The sequence below is a fragment of the Sus scrofa genome, chromosome X (assembly GCF_054392235.1).
Source record: "Sus scrofa isolate SSC_HxYL_T2T_F1_AM1 chromosome X, Sscrofa_HxYL_maternal_Yorkshire_Landrace_v2.0, whole genome shotgun sequence".
Lineage (NCBI taxonomy): Eukaryota > Metazoa > Chordata > Mammalia > Artiodactyla > Suidae > Sus > Sus scrofa.
Window position 1 is genome coordinate 32,827,109 of NC_139401.1, and position 17,731 is coordinate 32,844,839.

At 33.3% G+C, this 17,731-nt stretch overlaps 1 protein-coding gene across 20 annotated transcripts in view; it reads right to left on the minus strand.

Moving 5' to 3' along the window:
* The window catches only part of DMD (dystrophin), a 2,611,869-nt gene that overhangs the window by 2,139,252 nt on the left and 454,886 nt on the right, over nt 1-17,731 (minus strand). For 13 of the 20 annotated variants that reach the window (XM_085006421.1, XM_085006416.1, XM_021079553.2 and 10 more), the window contains exon 1: nt 3,660-3,924. The exons of the other annotated variants lie outside the window; for them this stretch is intronic. In XM_085006421.1, the coding sequence (XP_084862547.1) occupies nt 3,660-3,690 (31 nt within the window). In that variant the 5' untranslated portion in view covers nt 3,691-3,924. Of the gene's footprint in view, nt 1-3,659; nt 3,925-17,731 lie in introns of those variants that run through there. 20 annotated transcript variants of the gene reach the window in all.

Below are 17,731 nucleotides of genomic sequence, written 5' to 3' on the forward strand. Positions count from 1 at the left end.
AAACCTCTTCTAAATTAGCAAAATCCTAAACTCTACTATAGCACTGCCAACCTAACTTTCATATCTATATTAAAATTAAACTTCAGAACTCCAAATGCATTGTGAATCTTACTCTGTCAATACTGCACAGTGTGATACTCCAAGGAAGTTTAATGAATAGATGTTTTTAAATGAGGAAAAAGATGAAGACCACAAGGTGCTTATTTATTTCCTGTTCGAGTTTTAAAGATCAGTCTGCTGCGGGGACCATACTCCCCAAAGAAAAATATTTTCATGAAATTATGCTATGGTACTTGGTTGCATTTAATAAAAAGAAATCATCTCATTTACCATACTGCAGTCCATGACCTTCCCAACAAAATGTTCCAATATGAACTGACTGCCTTGATAACAGAACACAAATCTCCTAGGACTAGAACAGGACTTTGTGAGGAAAAAAATTCTTGCCTCTCCCTGAATCCAATCACAACCTGAATGTACTGTATAAAAATAAACCAAGGTCATCATTATTCCCTCTCATTGTGATTTGGCTTGCCTTCAAATTACATACCCAGTATATCTGAAATAACTGCACCGCCTCCATTAACTGAGTTTGCCATTATTTTAATCAATGTATCTTTTCAAAATGAAAGGCAGAAATGTCAAATTCCTCCCATTATGGATTCCTTTAACTCTCTAATCTGCATTAAATAAAAGCTTGTCTTTGAGAAATAAAATATGATTTGAAGAATTATAACTAGCATCAATTTTATTTTAAAATGTAAGTGGGAAAAGATTCAACTACAATGAATCTCTTCAGACAAGGGTGATTTCCTATGAAACTTGCAAAGCTTAAGTCTTAAAGCTCTTCACTTATATTGGCCCCTCCCTACTCCTACCTAATTTTGTATTCATATAATTCTGTATTACTTTCCCTAAAAGAGTCCCCTTCCTCCAATTGAAAAACTCAGGCCCCATAAAACCTAGTTCTGCTTCTTCCTCCAAGGTTTGTTATGATCTGTTTTACCCCTGTTTGCCAATTTCTTTAAAAATGTTGTGTATTTAAAATTGAAAATAAAAAACATAAAGGAAAATTATCTTTAAAGAAAAGTTAATTTTAAATTAGTTTTCAATGTCTCTCTTAAGTAACTTAGTACTCTGTGGTTTAAATGAGTATGTGTGTTTATTATATAAACATACATAGTCACACCAAAATACCATGTCTCTTGTATTTGCAATGCAAGGAAGTTTTAATAAAAAATATGATAAATCATTTTTAATAAGTTAGGGAAATATTACAGTAGAAGGTGGAAGGAGGAAAGTTTGGGAAATCAATTTGTTTTATTTTTTTGATAAAAGATAATAGAATTAAATAAAAAAGAACCCTGACTTCCAGACAGCAAAGATTTTAATCTCTTTTATTAAACCACACAAGTGGTTAGGAACTTTATGATTTGTTTCACATGTAGCAAATGACTTGGACCACGGAGATTTCAAATGACAACTTTAGGACTAAAGAGGAAGCTCTATTAATATATCCGTACAAATTATGAATTTATATTTCAGGACTGTCTAGCTGGAGTAGAGTCAACCAACACTTCTCTTGCTTAAATAATGTATATTTGCATAGAATACTTTGTCATCTTTTTTTAAAGTTTGGAGTAACTTCTACCTGATATTCTCTACTGTATTTTCCATACTACTATTCCTTGTAAGAGACAGAAACTTTCTTATTAAATTAAAGAGCATATCTATTTAAAATCAGCAATCTCTTTTTCATAGTTAAGATGCCCTTAAAATACTGCAAATGAAATTCTAAAAAATAATTTTATTAGATTGCAAGATAATTTGTATCATTTTAAAAGTTCTAATGAAATGTATATTTTCAATGAAGTATAATATTCAAATGATTCTATGCAATACTTAAGCAGTTCTAAAAGTAAACAGTATTTATGTTAATACAGTGTTATTCTCTGTTAATTGGTAACTATTTTGCTAAGGGAATTTTAAAAACCAGACTCAGATGTCAGTATATTGAAATAGTAATATGCTGTCAACAAATAAAAGTTAATGGATAATATAACTTTGTGCATATCCTCATTTTCTTTTAACAAGCTCATTGTCATCTAGCCTAAGTATTGCCTGATAGTTTTAAAATGTACCCTAATGAAGTCCTAAAGGGCTTGTCCAAAAATGTTAGCTTTCTTCAAATTCTAATGAAGAATTTAAAAAATTATTTGAACATCTATGACAAAGCAGGTAGTATGTTTGCCTTGCTTCATTCCAGAAATAAATCTTTGCTGTTCTTCCTAAATTGTTCTAGATACTGGTTTATGGTTTTAATTCTGTAGCTATATCAATCAATCAATATGTGTGTATTGCAAAGAACAAACACACAGCTATTGCACATTTGTAATATTACTAAATGGAATGATATTTTAATCAGAAAGCAATTCTGATGCACACCAAAGAACTTACAAAATAAGGAAGTTTTATATATAAAAATGTTTTACTATAAAAATCTGGTAGTGTATTTTGTGAATCAATAAATGCATAGTGTTAATTTTTTTTCCACAATTTTTTTTTCAGAGACAAAACTTCTGTGGTGACTCTTTTTCCAGAAGAAGTTTTAAATAGTTACTTATTTGGAGAGATTTACTTTCTTTATTCTTGATTATAGATACTGTTCTCATATCTATTTCAGAGTGATTATAATCCACAAATCAATGACAGGAAAAAATATAATCTCATTCATCCATCTCTTTGGGACACATTGTATTCCTCATATATTATCTTTATATATTACTTTTATTGTTGTGCCACAGTCAATTTTTAAATTTTTCATTAGTCTCTATGAATTTCTTAAACAAAATAGTTGTAATTTATATAGAAAAGGCCGAACTAAAAAATTTATTGAAAACCTAGGTCATCATAGGAATGAAACAACATGGTGATTTCACTGCACAATATAATTAGAAGCCCCTCATGTTTTTCTGTCGTCTTCTCAGTAAAAGTATTTGGTGATTTGCCAGCATAGATCATATCATTAGTTGAAAGAATTTTCATGTTATACTACAGAAAAGAACATTCAAAATACTACAAATATGAGAAAGAAAATTTTAAATTATATATTTATCAATACTTTTCTCCACCTCCATTTATCTACCACAGTTCATTTTATTCTTTCTTTTATCCCCATGATATGCCAGGTAAAATTTTTCTAACCTTGAGGCGGCCACATGTCATTCCCACATAGCAATTAGTTCATTGAGAATATATGTCAGGTCACTACCCCACATGTAACTGTTACTAATTACAGAAAAATCAAATAATCATGATAATAACTCAGATATACAAACGATTTCACAGTATTTAAAATGGTTACAAATAGTTCAAGCCAGTTATGCATATTCTATTACTTCAGTAGTTTCTCAAATAAGATGTGTTTGATTATACTTGCAAAAGAAAAAGTTTAAACTCTAATTCATTTCTATTGACAAGTTTTCCCAATGACAATTATGTACACCTGCACATATATATGTGTGCAGTATATGTAAGATAACATGTATGCTTACTCACAATCTACTATAAGGTTAAGTTATTCTGCCAAATTCGTGAGCTTGTCAGAAACTAGAAGTTATACAATAGTAAAAAAATATTTTTAGTTGCTTTGTACTTACAACAGTCTTCCACTTCTTCCCACCAAAGCATTTGGAAAAAGTATATATCAAGGCAGCGATAAAAATCTTGGTAAATTTTCTCCCAACTTTATTGCTCCAGTAGGTTTAGGAATGATGACACACCAATCAACTTCAGCAGCCTTTAAAAAATAAGGCTTCAGTTTTTCCTATTTGTTTTCTCTGAAGCTAATTGCCTCCAAGATCTGAGTCCTCTAAGGGGAAAGTGAGTGATCCCAACACTGAGTGAGTCAACATAGTAACTGATGCCAGGATTCTGTAGAGGCCCCTGGATATTTCAAATTCCAGGACCTGCGCAGAAGCAAGTGACCCGCCTTTTCTCTCAAGTTGGTTTCCCATAATAGGACTGCCCATGGACACTACATATAAGGTTGTGCTTCCAGCATGGCAAGTCCTGTGAATGCAAATAGTGTTCAACTGTGTTCTCATTAATATCCAAACCAGAATAGCACAGTGGACATAGTACTTGATCTCAAAGCCTTCTAAACATAAAAACTCTTAAGTACACACATATAACAAGACTTTGTGAAACTTCTTGCACATTTCTAAAATAACAGAACAGATAATCCTGACCCAGAATAGCATTTTAAAAGATTTTCCTTTTTTAAACACTAAAAAATTCACTCTACTGAACAAAAAGAAATCCCTATAATAATCTATGTATTCATTATGTATCCACTGCTACCAAACTTAATTCCTACCCAGGGGATCCAATCAAAAGTCATGTATTGATGATGCCAACAGTCTGAATAAGAGAAGCAACAGCAGAATGTAGCAGCTGAACTCTGAAGGCAGAATGTGTAGAGGTCTCAAGGGAGAAGGCTTATGCTAAAATACAGGGCACTTTCATAATAGAATGAAGAAATCCTCCTAAAATGCTAAATTTCTGTTGTAGCTTATGATAAAACTATTGCACTAACAAATTACTCTTTCTTTGGTTTATTTGGTGAGAATTATTAAAGCACCATTCTCTTAGACACTGAGTTAATGATCAATTTTGTAATGGTTCTAAAAAGAAGTTTTCTGTATTAAATGAACTCAGTTATAACACACTGTTCAGCCTACTTGTAAACTATTCTTTGCCAAGAGAAGCCTTCTTTATCTCCTTTCTTATTTTTAATGCAACAAGTGAGTCCCAATATATATAGGAAATACTGGTAACACATTTCAGAAAGATATTCCTTTTGCAATTACAATAATCTCTGCTAAAATTATTTGTTTGAGTGTTTTTATAGTACTATTTGTTAAAGTGACAGACTCATTTTTCTATGTCAAACATTCAATTGCTCGGCACAGAAATAAATTATAGAGAAAAAAACCTGACATATGGAGTCAGACTATGATGTTTACTTGAATAGTGAATTATATATTTTATATTTTGAAAGGCAGGTATGCTCACCATGATACCACAAATGCTATATTTTATATTTTAGAACATCACCATAATATTACCATTTCCTTCCCCCCAAAAAAACCTATGGGTAAAAAAACAGAAGCTCTGATTTTACTTTTGGATAACTGCATTGAAATTAATATCATCCAAAATAGATTTTAAATGTCTTCCATATGTCACTTCATTTCTTCTCTTTAGTATAGTTGTCCAAACACGCATATAACCAACAATTTTGTAAAACATAATAAGAAAAATGTTTCAGGATCCAAGTTTGCATGTTAGCATCAGTGTCCTGTGAAATGAAGTGTAGTATCACCCAGCGTCCAAGTTCCTTTAAACTTTATACTGTGAGTTTCCTATACATATAAATCCACGTTTCAGCCAAGATGTATGCTCAATTTATCAGTGATTTGAAAAGTGTGGTCCATGAAACAACAGCAGCAGCATCACACAGGAAGATTTTTAGAAATGCAAGTACACATGAAACCTGAAAAATAAGAAACTCTGGGAGTAGGACTCAGTACTCTGTGTTTTACAGGTGATCTAAAGCATGGCCAATTGTGAAAAACCCTGCAGTGTACGTTTCTAAAAACAACTGAGGCTCCAAATACATCAAAAACTTGTCCTGGTTAACATCTAAAGCAAAATCTAAAGTACCAAACATCAATGGATCTGAATGCTCTCAGGTACATCTCTATTACCCTTCAGCCTTGGTCAATAATCAGAATTTGTTGGGCACTTGTAATAATGTCTATATTAATAGAGAATTTATAATTAAGGTTTTATAATCTAGGTGGGAAGGCATGCTTAAGGTAACTAGGAGAAGTGAAAAGTATGTAAAATAAAATTTAGCCCAAACACAGTGATCTCTAGTTCAGACTTTGTCACTGCTTTCCTGTGGTCACTTAGTTCTCTCATTTAGTCCCCACAATAACAAGTTCTTATCATTAATAATTGGCAGAGCAGGATTTTTCAGAAGCTTGTTTAACTTTGTATTTTGAAATAATTATAGCTTCATAAAAGTTGCAAAGATAGTATAGAGGGGTTCTATAAACTCTACCCATTTTCTCCAAATAGTTTCATTTAAGATTACTATAACACAATGTCAAAATCAGGAAAATGGCATTGATACACTGTGTGCATCTATTTCCATCATTTGATCATGCATGCAGATTTGTGTAACCACAACCTCGGTCACAGTGCACAGCCATTCTATCACAACAAAGATCTTCTTTCCTTTACAGTCACACCAAACACCCTCGTCTACCAGCCAGGCACCTACTAATTTGTTCTCTATCACTATAATTTTGGCATTTCAAGCATATTAAAGGACATCATTTAGTATGTGGCCTTCTGAGATTAGCTATTTTTTCATTTAGCCTAATGTCCTAGAGATCCATTCAAGTTGTTATCTGCATCAATACTCTATTTTTATTGCTGAATAGTTTTTCCATCTCATGGATGTACTTTAGTCTGTTTAAGCATTCATTTATTGTAGTACATTTTGGTTATTTTCAGGTTTTGGTTACTACAAAGAAAGCTGCCAATCATGTATATACTTTTTCATTTATCTGGATTAATGCTCAGGAGTAAAGTTGCTGGGTCATATGGTAAATATATGTGCAGTTTTTAATTAATTAAGTCTTTTTAGGTCTGCACCTGTGACATCTGGAAATTCCCAGGCTAGGGGTCAAGCTGCTGGCCTACGCCACAGCCACAGCGGATCTGTGCCATATCTGCAATCTACACCACAGCTCATGCCAATGCCAATCCTTAACTCACTGAGTGAGGCCAGGGATAGAACCCATGTCTTCATGGATACTAGTCAGGTTCATTAACCGCTGAGCCGTGACAGGAACTCCCATATATGTAAATTTTTGCCTTAAGTATATAGAGATATATCATGGTAGTTTTCACTTTTTTCTTTTTTGGCCACTCCCATGGCAGATGGACGTTCCTGGACCAGGGACTGAATCTGAGCCAGGAGCTGCAACCTATACCACAACTGCAGCAAGGCTGGATCCTTAACCTACTGTGCAGGGTGGGGATAGAACGCATTCCTCCACAGACACAAGCTGGATCAATAACTCACTGCGCCAGTACTCAATCGTGGTACTCTTACTTTGAGCTGCCTGAATGGTTAATAACACTGAATATTGTTTTCTTGTTAATATTTGCCATCTGAATATACTTTCAGTGAAATGTTTATTCATAGCTTTTGCCCATTTTCCAACTAGATATGTTGTTTTTAAGTGCTGAGTTTTGAGTATTCTTTATACATTCTAGATATGAGTCCTTTGCTGGATATGAGGTTTGCAAGTATATTCTCCCAGTCTGTAGCTCATCTTTTCATTTTCTTAATAGGGTAATTCCAAAGCAAAAGTTCTACATTTTTATAAAGTCCAATTTACTGAACTTTTTCTCATACATGCTTCTGGTATCAGGCCCAAGAAATTGTCACCGCCTTAGCTTATAAAGATTTTCTCCACACTTTTTCTAATTTTAAAAATAAATTTACACTTAAATCTACAAATAATTTTATGTTCATTTTTCTATAAAGGGTGAGGTTTTCTTTCTTTTTTTCCCCTTCTTTTGCTGATAGATTTCCAATTTGTCCCAATGGCATTTGTTGAAGGCTATCCTCTCATTGAATAACTTTAGTATCTTTGTCAAAAATCAGCTGAGCATATTTATACAGATCTATTTCTGGGATTGCAACTCTGTCCTATTGATTTATGTGTCTATCCTTCTGCCAGTACCTTACTGGCTTAATTACTGTAGCTATATAATATGCCTAAGCATTAAGTAGTTATTGCTCCAATTATATTATTTTTATTTTTAAAAATTATTTTTTGATACATTCTAGGTCCTGGGTTTTACCATAAAACTTTTAGACAAATTTATCTATAAACAGTCTACTTCTCACACAACTATCATTCTGGATTTTGATAGGAATTGCTTTACATTCATCAATTTGGAGAGAACTGACATTTTTACCATGTTGAACCTTGTTTTTTTTTTTTTTTTTTTCTTTTTTCTTTTTAGGACTGCACCCATAGCGTATGGAGATTCCCAGGCTAGGGGTCGAATCAGAGCTGTATCTGCTTGCCTGTACCACAACCACAGCAATGCCAGATCTGAGCGGCATCTGTAACCTACACCACAGCTCACGGCAACACTGGATCCTCAACCCATGAGCAAGGCCAAGGATCAAACCTGCATCCTCATGAGTATTAGTCAGATATGTTTCCACTGAGCCACAATGGGAACTGCTCAGTTTCCTAATACATTAACACTATATATATTTTCAATATTTATGTCTTCTTTATTTAATCATACTGTGCTAATATTGCTTTGTATTGTGATCATATTGTTTCTTTCATATGAATAATAGTATCACGATCTGTTGATTGCACAAAGAAAAGGAAAAGAGCAGAGGTTCCCAAACTACCATTTTGAAAAAGAAACACACTAAAATACAGAACTTTACTTTTTCAAGAATACGAAGGATATTTTTATTAAATTGAAGGCTTACATTAGTATGTTTTTAAATTTCTTTAGCCTATAGGTTTAAGATATATGTAATAAAATGAAGATTAGGCCTTGCTTATATTCTAATACTAACCAGTAACCCATATATGATAAAAATGGGTGGACTACTATTTAGAATGAACCAATTAGGGTAACCTTAAAAGTAAACAAGGAGTGAATTCTTAAGAAATTGGCAATCTTAATAGCTGCATATTGTATTAGTTGGGAGGGGTAGGAGTCATTTTCCCCACTTATGCAATTACTTAACATAATCTTAAGCACTATGACTAATAGAGCTTCAAAGGATAAATAAGCTGGGAAGAAACAGACATGATAACAAAAAATTTTGTATAAAGTTCAACATTTATTGATTTGGAAAAATCATTTCTGGGCCATTTCTACTTCCCTTCTCCACAAGGATTTATATTGGTTGTGATATTACACATTCTATAATGGCATATATTCTTGGGTAATTTTTAAAAACCTCTCCTTGAATAAACTTAATGGAGAAATGTGCTGATTATGGGAAATTTATTGGCACTGAGGCCAGAAAAAATAAGGCAGATAGGATTCAGGCAATTTGGTGTTCGTTCATACGTAAAAGAATGCTTGTTGACATTTTTTTTTTCTCTTTTATGGCCACATCTGTGGCATGTGGAAATTCCCAGGACAGGGATTGAACTCGCACCACAGCAACAACCCAAGAAACAGCAGTGACAATGCCAGATCCTTAACTGCTAGGCCACCAGGAAACTCTCTGTTTGCTGGTATTTTGATAGGAACTGTATCAGAACTACAGATTAATTGGGAAGATAAATGACATATTATAGTTCCCAGTCCATGATTATAGTTATGTATCTCCATTTATTTAGGTCTTTGTTTTATTCTAGTGCTCTTATTTTGCTTTAATTTTTACTTTTTTTTAAATTTATAACATATAGATACTATATATGTTTTGTTAGGTTATTAAGTCTTTCTCCCCCCTCAGCTTTTTTTGGAGTGATCGTAAGATACTATATTTTAAATTTTGATTTAGAGTAGTTCACTTCTTGTATACAGACATACAACTGTTTTTTTTAAATTTTATTTTCCCACTGTACAGCAAGGGGATCAAGTTATCCTTACATGTATACATTACAATTACATTTTTTCCCCACCCTTTGTTCTGTTGCAACATGAGTATCTAGACAAAGTTCTAGTACTCAGAAGGATCTCCTTGTAAATCTATTCTAAGTTGTGTACAACTGATTTTTGAATGTTGATCTTATATCATGAGACCTTCTTTAATTATTTCTATGAGAAATTATGTAGAATCCCTGAGATTTTTTACGTAGCCCATCATAACATCAGCAAATAGGGACAATTTTAACTCTTCCATCCTGATCTTTATGCTTTTATTTACTTTTCTTGCAGTTTTGTGCTTGTTTGAACTTCCAGTGCAACAAAGAGAAGCAGGGCTGAAAGTAAGTATCTTTGCCTTGGTCCTGTTATTAGGAAAAAAGCATTAAAATCTCTCACCATCATTATGATATTGGATATATTTTTGTAGATGCTCTTTATCAAGTTGAAGTCTTCTATGCCTAGCTTTCTGAGAGTTTTTATCATGAATGGATGTTGAATTTTGTCTAACCCTTTTTTCTGCATTGATGAGATCATGTTACTCTTTTAGCTTGTTAATATGATTTACCAAATTTTGTTAAGAATTTTTGTTTCTATATAGATGAAGGATATTAGTCTGTATTTTTCTCTTTTTTTTGTACTATGTGAGTCTGGTTTTGGAATCAGATTACTTTTTGCCTCATAAAATGTGTTTGGAACTGTTGCTTCCTTTTCTATTTTCTGGACACTGACAGTTCTTTTCTTTAATCACATGAAAGATGTCATGCCATTTTCTTTTGGATGCAATGGCTTCTCACAAGAAATTCTGTCATTTGATTTTTCTTTCTTTTTTTTGCCTATAAATAAAGCATCCTTTCTCTTTCACCGTTTTCAAGGGTTTTTTTGTTTTGTTTTGTTTTGTTTTGTTTTCTTTATTCTTATTTTTCAGAAGTTTGACTATGATGGGTTCAGGCATGGATCTCTTTGAGATTATCCGATCAGGTTTCTTAGCTTCTTGAATCTGTTGGGTTTTGTGTTTTGCTGAGTTAAGTTCTTTTTAAGCCATTATTTCTTTAAGCACTCATTTAGCAACACTTTCTTTTTTCTCTTTCAGGACTCTGATGACATGCATCATATCTCTTTTATTAGAATCTTGCAAGGTCACTGAGGATCTGTTCATTTTTTGTCAGTCTATTTTCTTTCTTGTTCAGACTGGGTAATTTCTATTGTTCTATCTTCCTGTTTATAGATTTTGTCCTCTGCTTCCTCCAATCTGCTATTGAGACCATCAATTGAATTTTATTTTGATTACTATATTTTTCAGTTCTAAAATTTCATTTTGTTCTATATGTGTTCTACCTCTTGCTGAAACTTTCTATTTTTTATTTTTTGCAAGCAAGTTTGTAAATGCTTATTGAACCATTTTTCATAATGGCTGCTTTAATACCCCTCTATTACCTATGTCATTTCAGTGTAGGTGGCTGTTGGTTTTCTTTTTTCATTCAAATTGAGATTTTCCTTTTGCTTGGTTTGATGAGTAATTTTAAATGGAAGCCTGGACATTTAGGGTATTATGTTGTCATACTCTGGCTCTTATTTAAATCTTTAGTTTTAGCAAGCCTTTTCTGCCAATGTTTTAGTGGAGTATGGGAAGGCAGTTTCTCATAGATGAGGTTAGAAGTCCAGGCTTCCCATTCAATCTATGTTTATACCTCAGATTATTTCTCTTTCTGCATGGGTGAAATTTATACTGCCTTGACATTATTTTAATTCAGATTAAAAATAGTAAATGGAGGAGTTCCATCTGTGGCACAATGGGTTAAGGATATCTCTGTGATGGCTCTGGTTTGATCCCCAACCTGGTGCAATGAGTTAAGGATCCTGTGTTGTTGCAGCTGTGGTTCTGATTCAGTCTCTGGCCTGGGAACTTCTATATGTTGCAGGTGTGGCCAGAAAAAGAAAAAAAATGGCTATCTGGAGACTTCTGGATTCATTATTACACATTCAGATTTGTTGCCACTGGACAAAAAAGGAGCTACAACTGTGAAAGTGAGAGCACATCTTAACTGATATTTCCATGAAGAATAAAGCCTATGACTGTTGCAAAATGATTTAATTTTATAAGCTGTACCACATAGCAACACTTTCTATAGAGTCGAGACAGAGGAGATTTACTTACTTGTTAAATACATGTAAAATTCAAAATTAATTTATCTGTGTTGTAAAAATAATGGATGCCTAACTCATACATTGATTCTCCATCATTTTAGGAGGTAAATGTGTATGAATTAATGAAGAAGTTTTAAGATTTCTGAATGAAAGTTATTATGAGTACAAAGACAGTAAATACATAGATGTCAGTAAGTTGAGAATCAGTACCAAGATTTAATGATTCCATCTCTTATACTTATTAGTCAAGTTCCTGGCAGGAAACAGGCAGACATAAAAGCATTAGCAGAAAACAACTGTTTTAAATAACCATGGACAGAATTATAAGCAGGGTAATTAGAACAAATAAATGATGGTGAGTCACTGAGGTAATAGTAAAAGTGGCAAGTTGTTTTCAGCTCCAGGTCTGATGGGACAAGGTGAGGGAATAATATTGTCAGAATAGTAGTAGACACATGTAGTCACCATCAGAACTTCACTGGAAAATAATTACTCTAAACTGTTTTTTTCCACCTGCCCTCTGATCTCCTCTTGGTATCACACAATTTGCTGATAGAGTAAAAGAGGCCTTCGTGATGGAGATGAAGAGCTAAGCTTGCTAGGGCAAAAAATAGGACAGAGGAAGTCATAAAGGAGATGTAGTACCAGGAAATGGGGCCACTAAAGAATGATGAGCATATGGGCTTGGCCCTACCATATCAGTCTTGGAAGGATACTCAGTACTAGTATGATACCCTGGTGGAAAATAAATGGGATGAAAAGATCCTTTGCAAGCTAGCCCTCGCCTTCATTTTTCAAACCTAAATTACATCTCTCTGAATTCCACTGAAGTGATCTCATATACTTTTTCTACCAATATATCTCAAATTATTTCAAAAGTTCACCATACATGTTCTACTTTCATGATGCTTTGCTCCTTTGTTGCATATATAATAAATAAACTGGATCTATGTCTAATGTGTATCTTACTGCTGGAATGCAAACTCCATCAGAACAGGAATTGTGTCTTCCCTTTGAATTGCTTCTTTCTCATTGCCTATCACTTTATTATGTGTATGTTATTGCCTATGCTTGCAATTTCCTTATCTATCATTTGCTGTTTATGTATTGTGTGCTTCCTTATCTTTCCTGGCTTTGTTTAAGGTTATTTTCTCTGTGAAGATTTTGTGAACTTCCCCTCAGCCCCATTTGTAGTTGGGACTAATGAAATGAATGCAACTTCCTACTCTGCTATAAATTTATTGATGTTAAGGACTGGTTACTATTTATGCTGCTATCAGTGGTTCTCAAAATCACACTGAGTACAATAGGAGCTTGATGATATCAGGAAGGAAAAAAGAGAAAAGAGGTATAAGGGAGGAAGAGAGGATTTGGCATTACAGAAAATTATAATACTCAAAGACTAAATCCTTTGATGGAGGCAACCCAAATCTCTTTTCAAGTACACTTTAGAAGAGATCCTAAATCTTGGCACTGTAGGATGACCACAGTACCAGATATTCATTTAAAGCAATTGCACTGAGCCACAGAATGGACATGCATTTATTTATTGAATAATTATTAGAGCCAGATTTTTACATTAAGGATATCAGGTAATAATTCCTGGCCCTTGCCTTCAAGGGGATCATGCATGAAGTGCATTAAAAGAAAATTTTACATTTTAATCTACTTGTGGATTAGTGAATTCAATTAAGTTTGATGACACTTGTCCTCTTGGGAGATATACTTAACAGAGGGACTGGATTTTAAAGATAATACCAGATGTCCTGCCTACCATAAAAGATTGTCATGTATGTTAAATAAAGCAATATATTTAAAAAGTTGTTCTTAATCACATACATTAGAAAGATGGAAAAGTTTCAAACCAATATTTAAGCTCTCACTCCAAGAAGCTAGAAAATGAAGAGCAACATAAACCTAAAACAAGTAGAAATAAAGAAATAATAAAGAGCAGGAATTAATTAAATTGAAAACAGGAAAAATAGAGAAAATCAGTGAAATGAATGGCTCATTCTTCAAAAAGATCAGTAAAATTGACAAACTGCTAACAAGAGTAACAAAAAAACTCAGGGCACACAAATTACCAATGTTAAGAATGAAACGGAGGATATCACTACAGACTTAGTAGATATAGGAAAGATAATAAGGGAACACTATAGACGATTATTCACACAAATATTTGACAATTTGGATAAAATGGACCAATTCTTCATAAAACACAAACTACTGAAAATCACCCAATATGAAGTCAATAATTTGAATAGCCCTTTAACTAATGATGAAATGGAGGTAATAATTTTAAAACTTCAGAAAAATAAACTAGGTTGGTAGGGATTTTTCCTGTCAACAACTTTAAAGAAGGATTAACACCAACTCTATGAAATCTCTTCTGGAAAATGGAAGAGCATGCACAATCCTGAGTACATTTAATGAGTACAGCAATAGCCTGATATCAAATCATAAGATAGCACTAAATACCAACAAACAAAAACAACAAAATTCTACAGGCCAAATTGCTTATGAATATCAAAACAAAATTCCTTAACAAAATTTCAGCATATAAAATTCAGCAAATATATAAAAACATCATGTAATATTTGTTCCAGGGATGTAAAGGTGCTTTGATATTAGAGAGTTATTAATGTAATCCACCATGTTAATTTGTTACAGAAGAAAAATCCCATGATTTTATAATGGATGCACTATAATAAATTGACTAAATTCAATATCCATTCCTGAAATAAACCCTCTGAAAAACAGTAATCTAATGGAACGTCCTAAACTTAACAAATGACACTTACATAAAGCCTACAGCTAAGTTTGTACTTAGTGTAAATACTGGATGCTTTTTCCCTAATACCATAAACTATTCTCACCACTCTTATTGAACACAGTGCTTCAAGTTCCAGCCGGTACAAGGCAAGATCAGGAAATAAATCTATATAAATAGAAAAGAAGACATAAAACTGCCACTTATATACAGATGGGATGAAAATTCCAAGCTATCTACAAAAAAATCTCCTAGAACTAATAAATGAATTCATCAAGGTATCAAGATACAAGATTAAAAAATCAATTGCATTTCTATATACTAGCAATGAACACGTGGACACTTTACTATCTCACCAAAAACTGAAATAGCTGTTAATCTAAAAAAACATGTACTCAAATTATGATGAAAATAACAATATGCTGTATACATAAATTAAAGAACATCTAAATAAATGGAGAAACATACTGTGTATACAGATTGGGGGACTCAACATAGTAATGTCAATTTTACTAAAATTGATATACTGATTTAATATAATTATCAAATAAAAAACCTAGTAAATTTTTTTCTGTTGTGGTTGTTGGTATAGACAATTTTATATGGAAAAGCAATGGAACTAGAATAATTAAAACAACATTGAAAAAGAAGAATAAAGTAGGAAGAAAAAGTCAATTGGATTTTAGGACAAAATAGAGCTACAATAATCAAGATAGTGTGGTCCTGGTGGTATGATAGTTGCACAGATCAATGGAACAGAATAAAGAACCACACAAATATGGCCAACTAATTTAGACAGAGATTCAAAAACAATTCAGTGGAGCAAAGACAGCCTTTTCAACAAAAGGTGCTGGAAAACCTAAGTCTTACACCTTGTATAAAATGACCCAATAATGGATGATGCATTTAGATGTAAAACATAAAACTTGGAGTTCTCGTTGCGGCACAGCAGAAACAAATCTGACTAGGAACCATGAGGTTGCGGGTTTGATCCCTGGCCTCACTCAGTGGGTTAAGGAGCCGGCATTGACATGAGCTGTGTGTCGGTCGCAAACGCAGCTGTGATTTGGCGTGGCTGTGGCATAGGCTGGAAGCTGTAACTCCAATTGGGCCACTAGCCTAGGAACCTCTATATGCTGCGGGTGCCACCCTAGAAAGAGAAAAAAAAAAACAGTAAATATTTTAGAAAAAAATATATATCTTCAAGATCTAAAGCTAGGAAGAGTTTTTGGATTTTTACACTAAAAGTATGTCTCATAAAAAGAAGAATTGACAAATTAGACTTAAACAAAAAAATCTGAAAACTATAAACCCCATCAATGACTAGTGTCTACGTAAAAAACTCATAAAACTCAAAAGTGAGGAACAAATAACCACCATCACCCTAATTCTAAAATAAAACAAAGACACCACGAAAAAAGAAAACTGTTGGCCAATATCTTTGAGGACTACAGATGCAAAAATTCTCAACGAAATTTTAGCTAACCAAATCCAACAACATATCAAAAAGACTGTACCCACAACCAGATGGGATTTATTTCAGGTTCACAAAGATGGTTCAACATATGCAAATCAAACAACATCATACACCACATTAATGAAAGAAAAGTCAAAAATCACATGATCATCTCAATAGATGCAGAAAAAGCATTTGAGAAAGTCCAGCATCCATTCATGATAAAAACTCTTACAAAGGTAGGTATAGAGGGAATGTTTCTTACCATAATTAAAGCCACAGCAAATGTAATACTCAATGGAGAAAAGCTGAAAGCCTTCCCACTAAAATCTGGAACAAGACAGGGAGGCCCATTCTCACCACTGTTATTCAACATAGTATTATAAGTCCTAGGCACAGCAATCAGGCAAACAAAAGAAATAAAAGGCATCCAAATAGGAAGAGAAGAGATAAAACTGTCACTGTATGCAGATGACATGATATGATATATAGAAAACACTAATAAGGACTCAACACAAAACCTACTTGAACTGATCAACAAATTCAGCAGAGTAGCAGGATATAAGGTTAACATTCAGAAATCAGTCACATTGCTGGATACTAACAATGAAATATTAGAAAAGGAATACAAAAACACAATACATTTTAAAATTTTACTCCAAAAAATCAAATACCTGGGAATATACCTGACCAAGGAGGTAAAGGACTTGTATGCCAAGAACTATAAAACATTAATGAAGTAAATTAAAGAAGATATAAAGAAATGGAAAGATATTTCATGTTCCTGGATTGGAAAAATTAATATTGTAAAAATGGCCATACTACCCAAAGCAATCTACAGATTCAATGCAATCCCTATCACATTACCCATGACATCTTTCACAGAACTGGAACAAACAATCCAAAAATTTATATGGAACCACAAAAGACCCAGAATTGCCAAAGCAGTTCTGAGGAACAAAAACCAAGCAGGAGGCATAACTCTCTCAGACTTCAGGCAATATTACAAAGCTACAGTCATCAAGACAGTGTGGTACTGGTATCAAAACAGACATACATGCCAATGGAACAGAATAAAGAACCCAGAAATAAACCCAGACACCTGTGGTCAATTAATCTTTGACAAAGGAGGCAAGAACATAAAATGGAAAAAAGCCAGTCTTTTCAGCAAGTATTGCTGGGAAACCTGGACAGGTGCATGCAAATCAGTGAAACTAGAACACACCCTCACACCATGCATGAAAATAAACTCAAAATGGCTGAAAGGCTTAAATATAAGACAAGACACTATCACACTCCTGGAAGAGAGCATTGGCAAAACATTCTCTGACATCAACCTTATGAATGTTTTCTCAGGTCAGTCTCCCAAAGCAATAGAAATAAGAGCAAAAATAAACCAATGGTACCTAATCACACTGATAAGCTTTTGTGCAGCAAAGGAGAGGAAATCAAAAAGAAAACAAAAAGACAACTTACAGAATTGGAAAAAATAGTTTCAAATGATGCAATGGAGAAGGGCTTAATCTCTAGAATATACAAAAACAATGATCAACATCCCTGATTATTAGAGAAATGCACATCAAAATTACCGTGAGATACCACCTCACACCAGTCAGAATGGCCATCATTAATAAGTC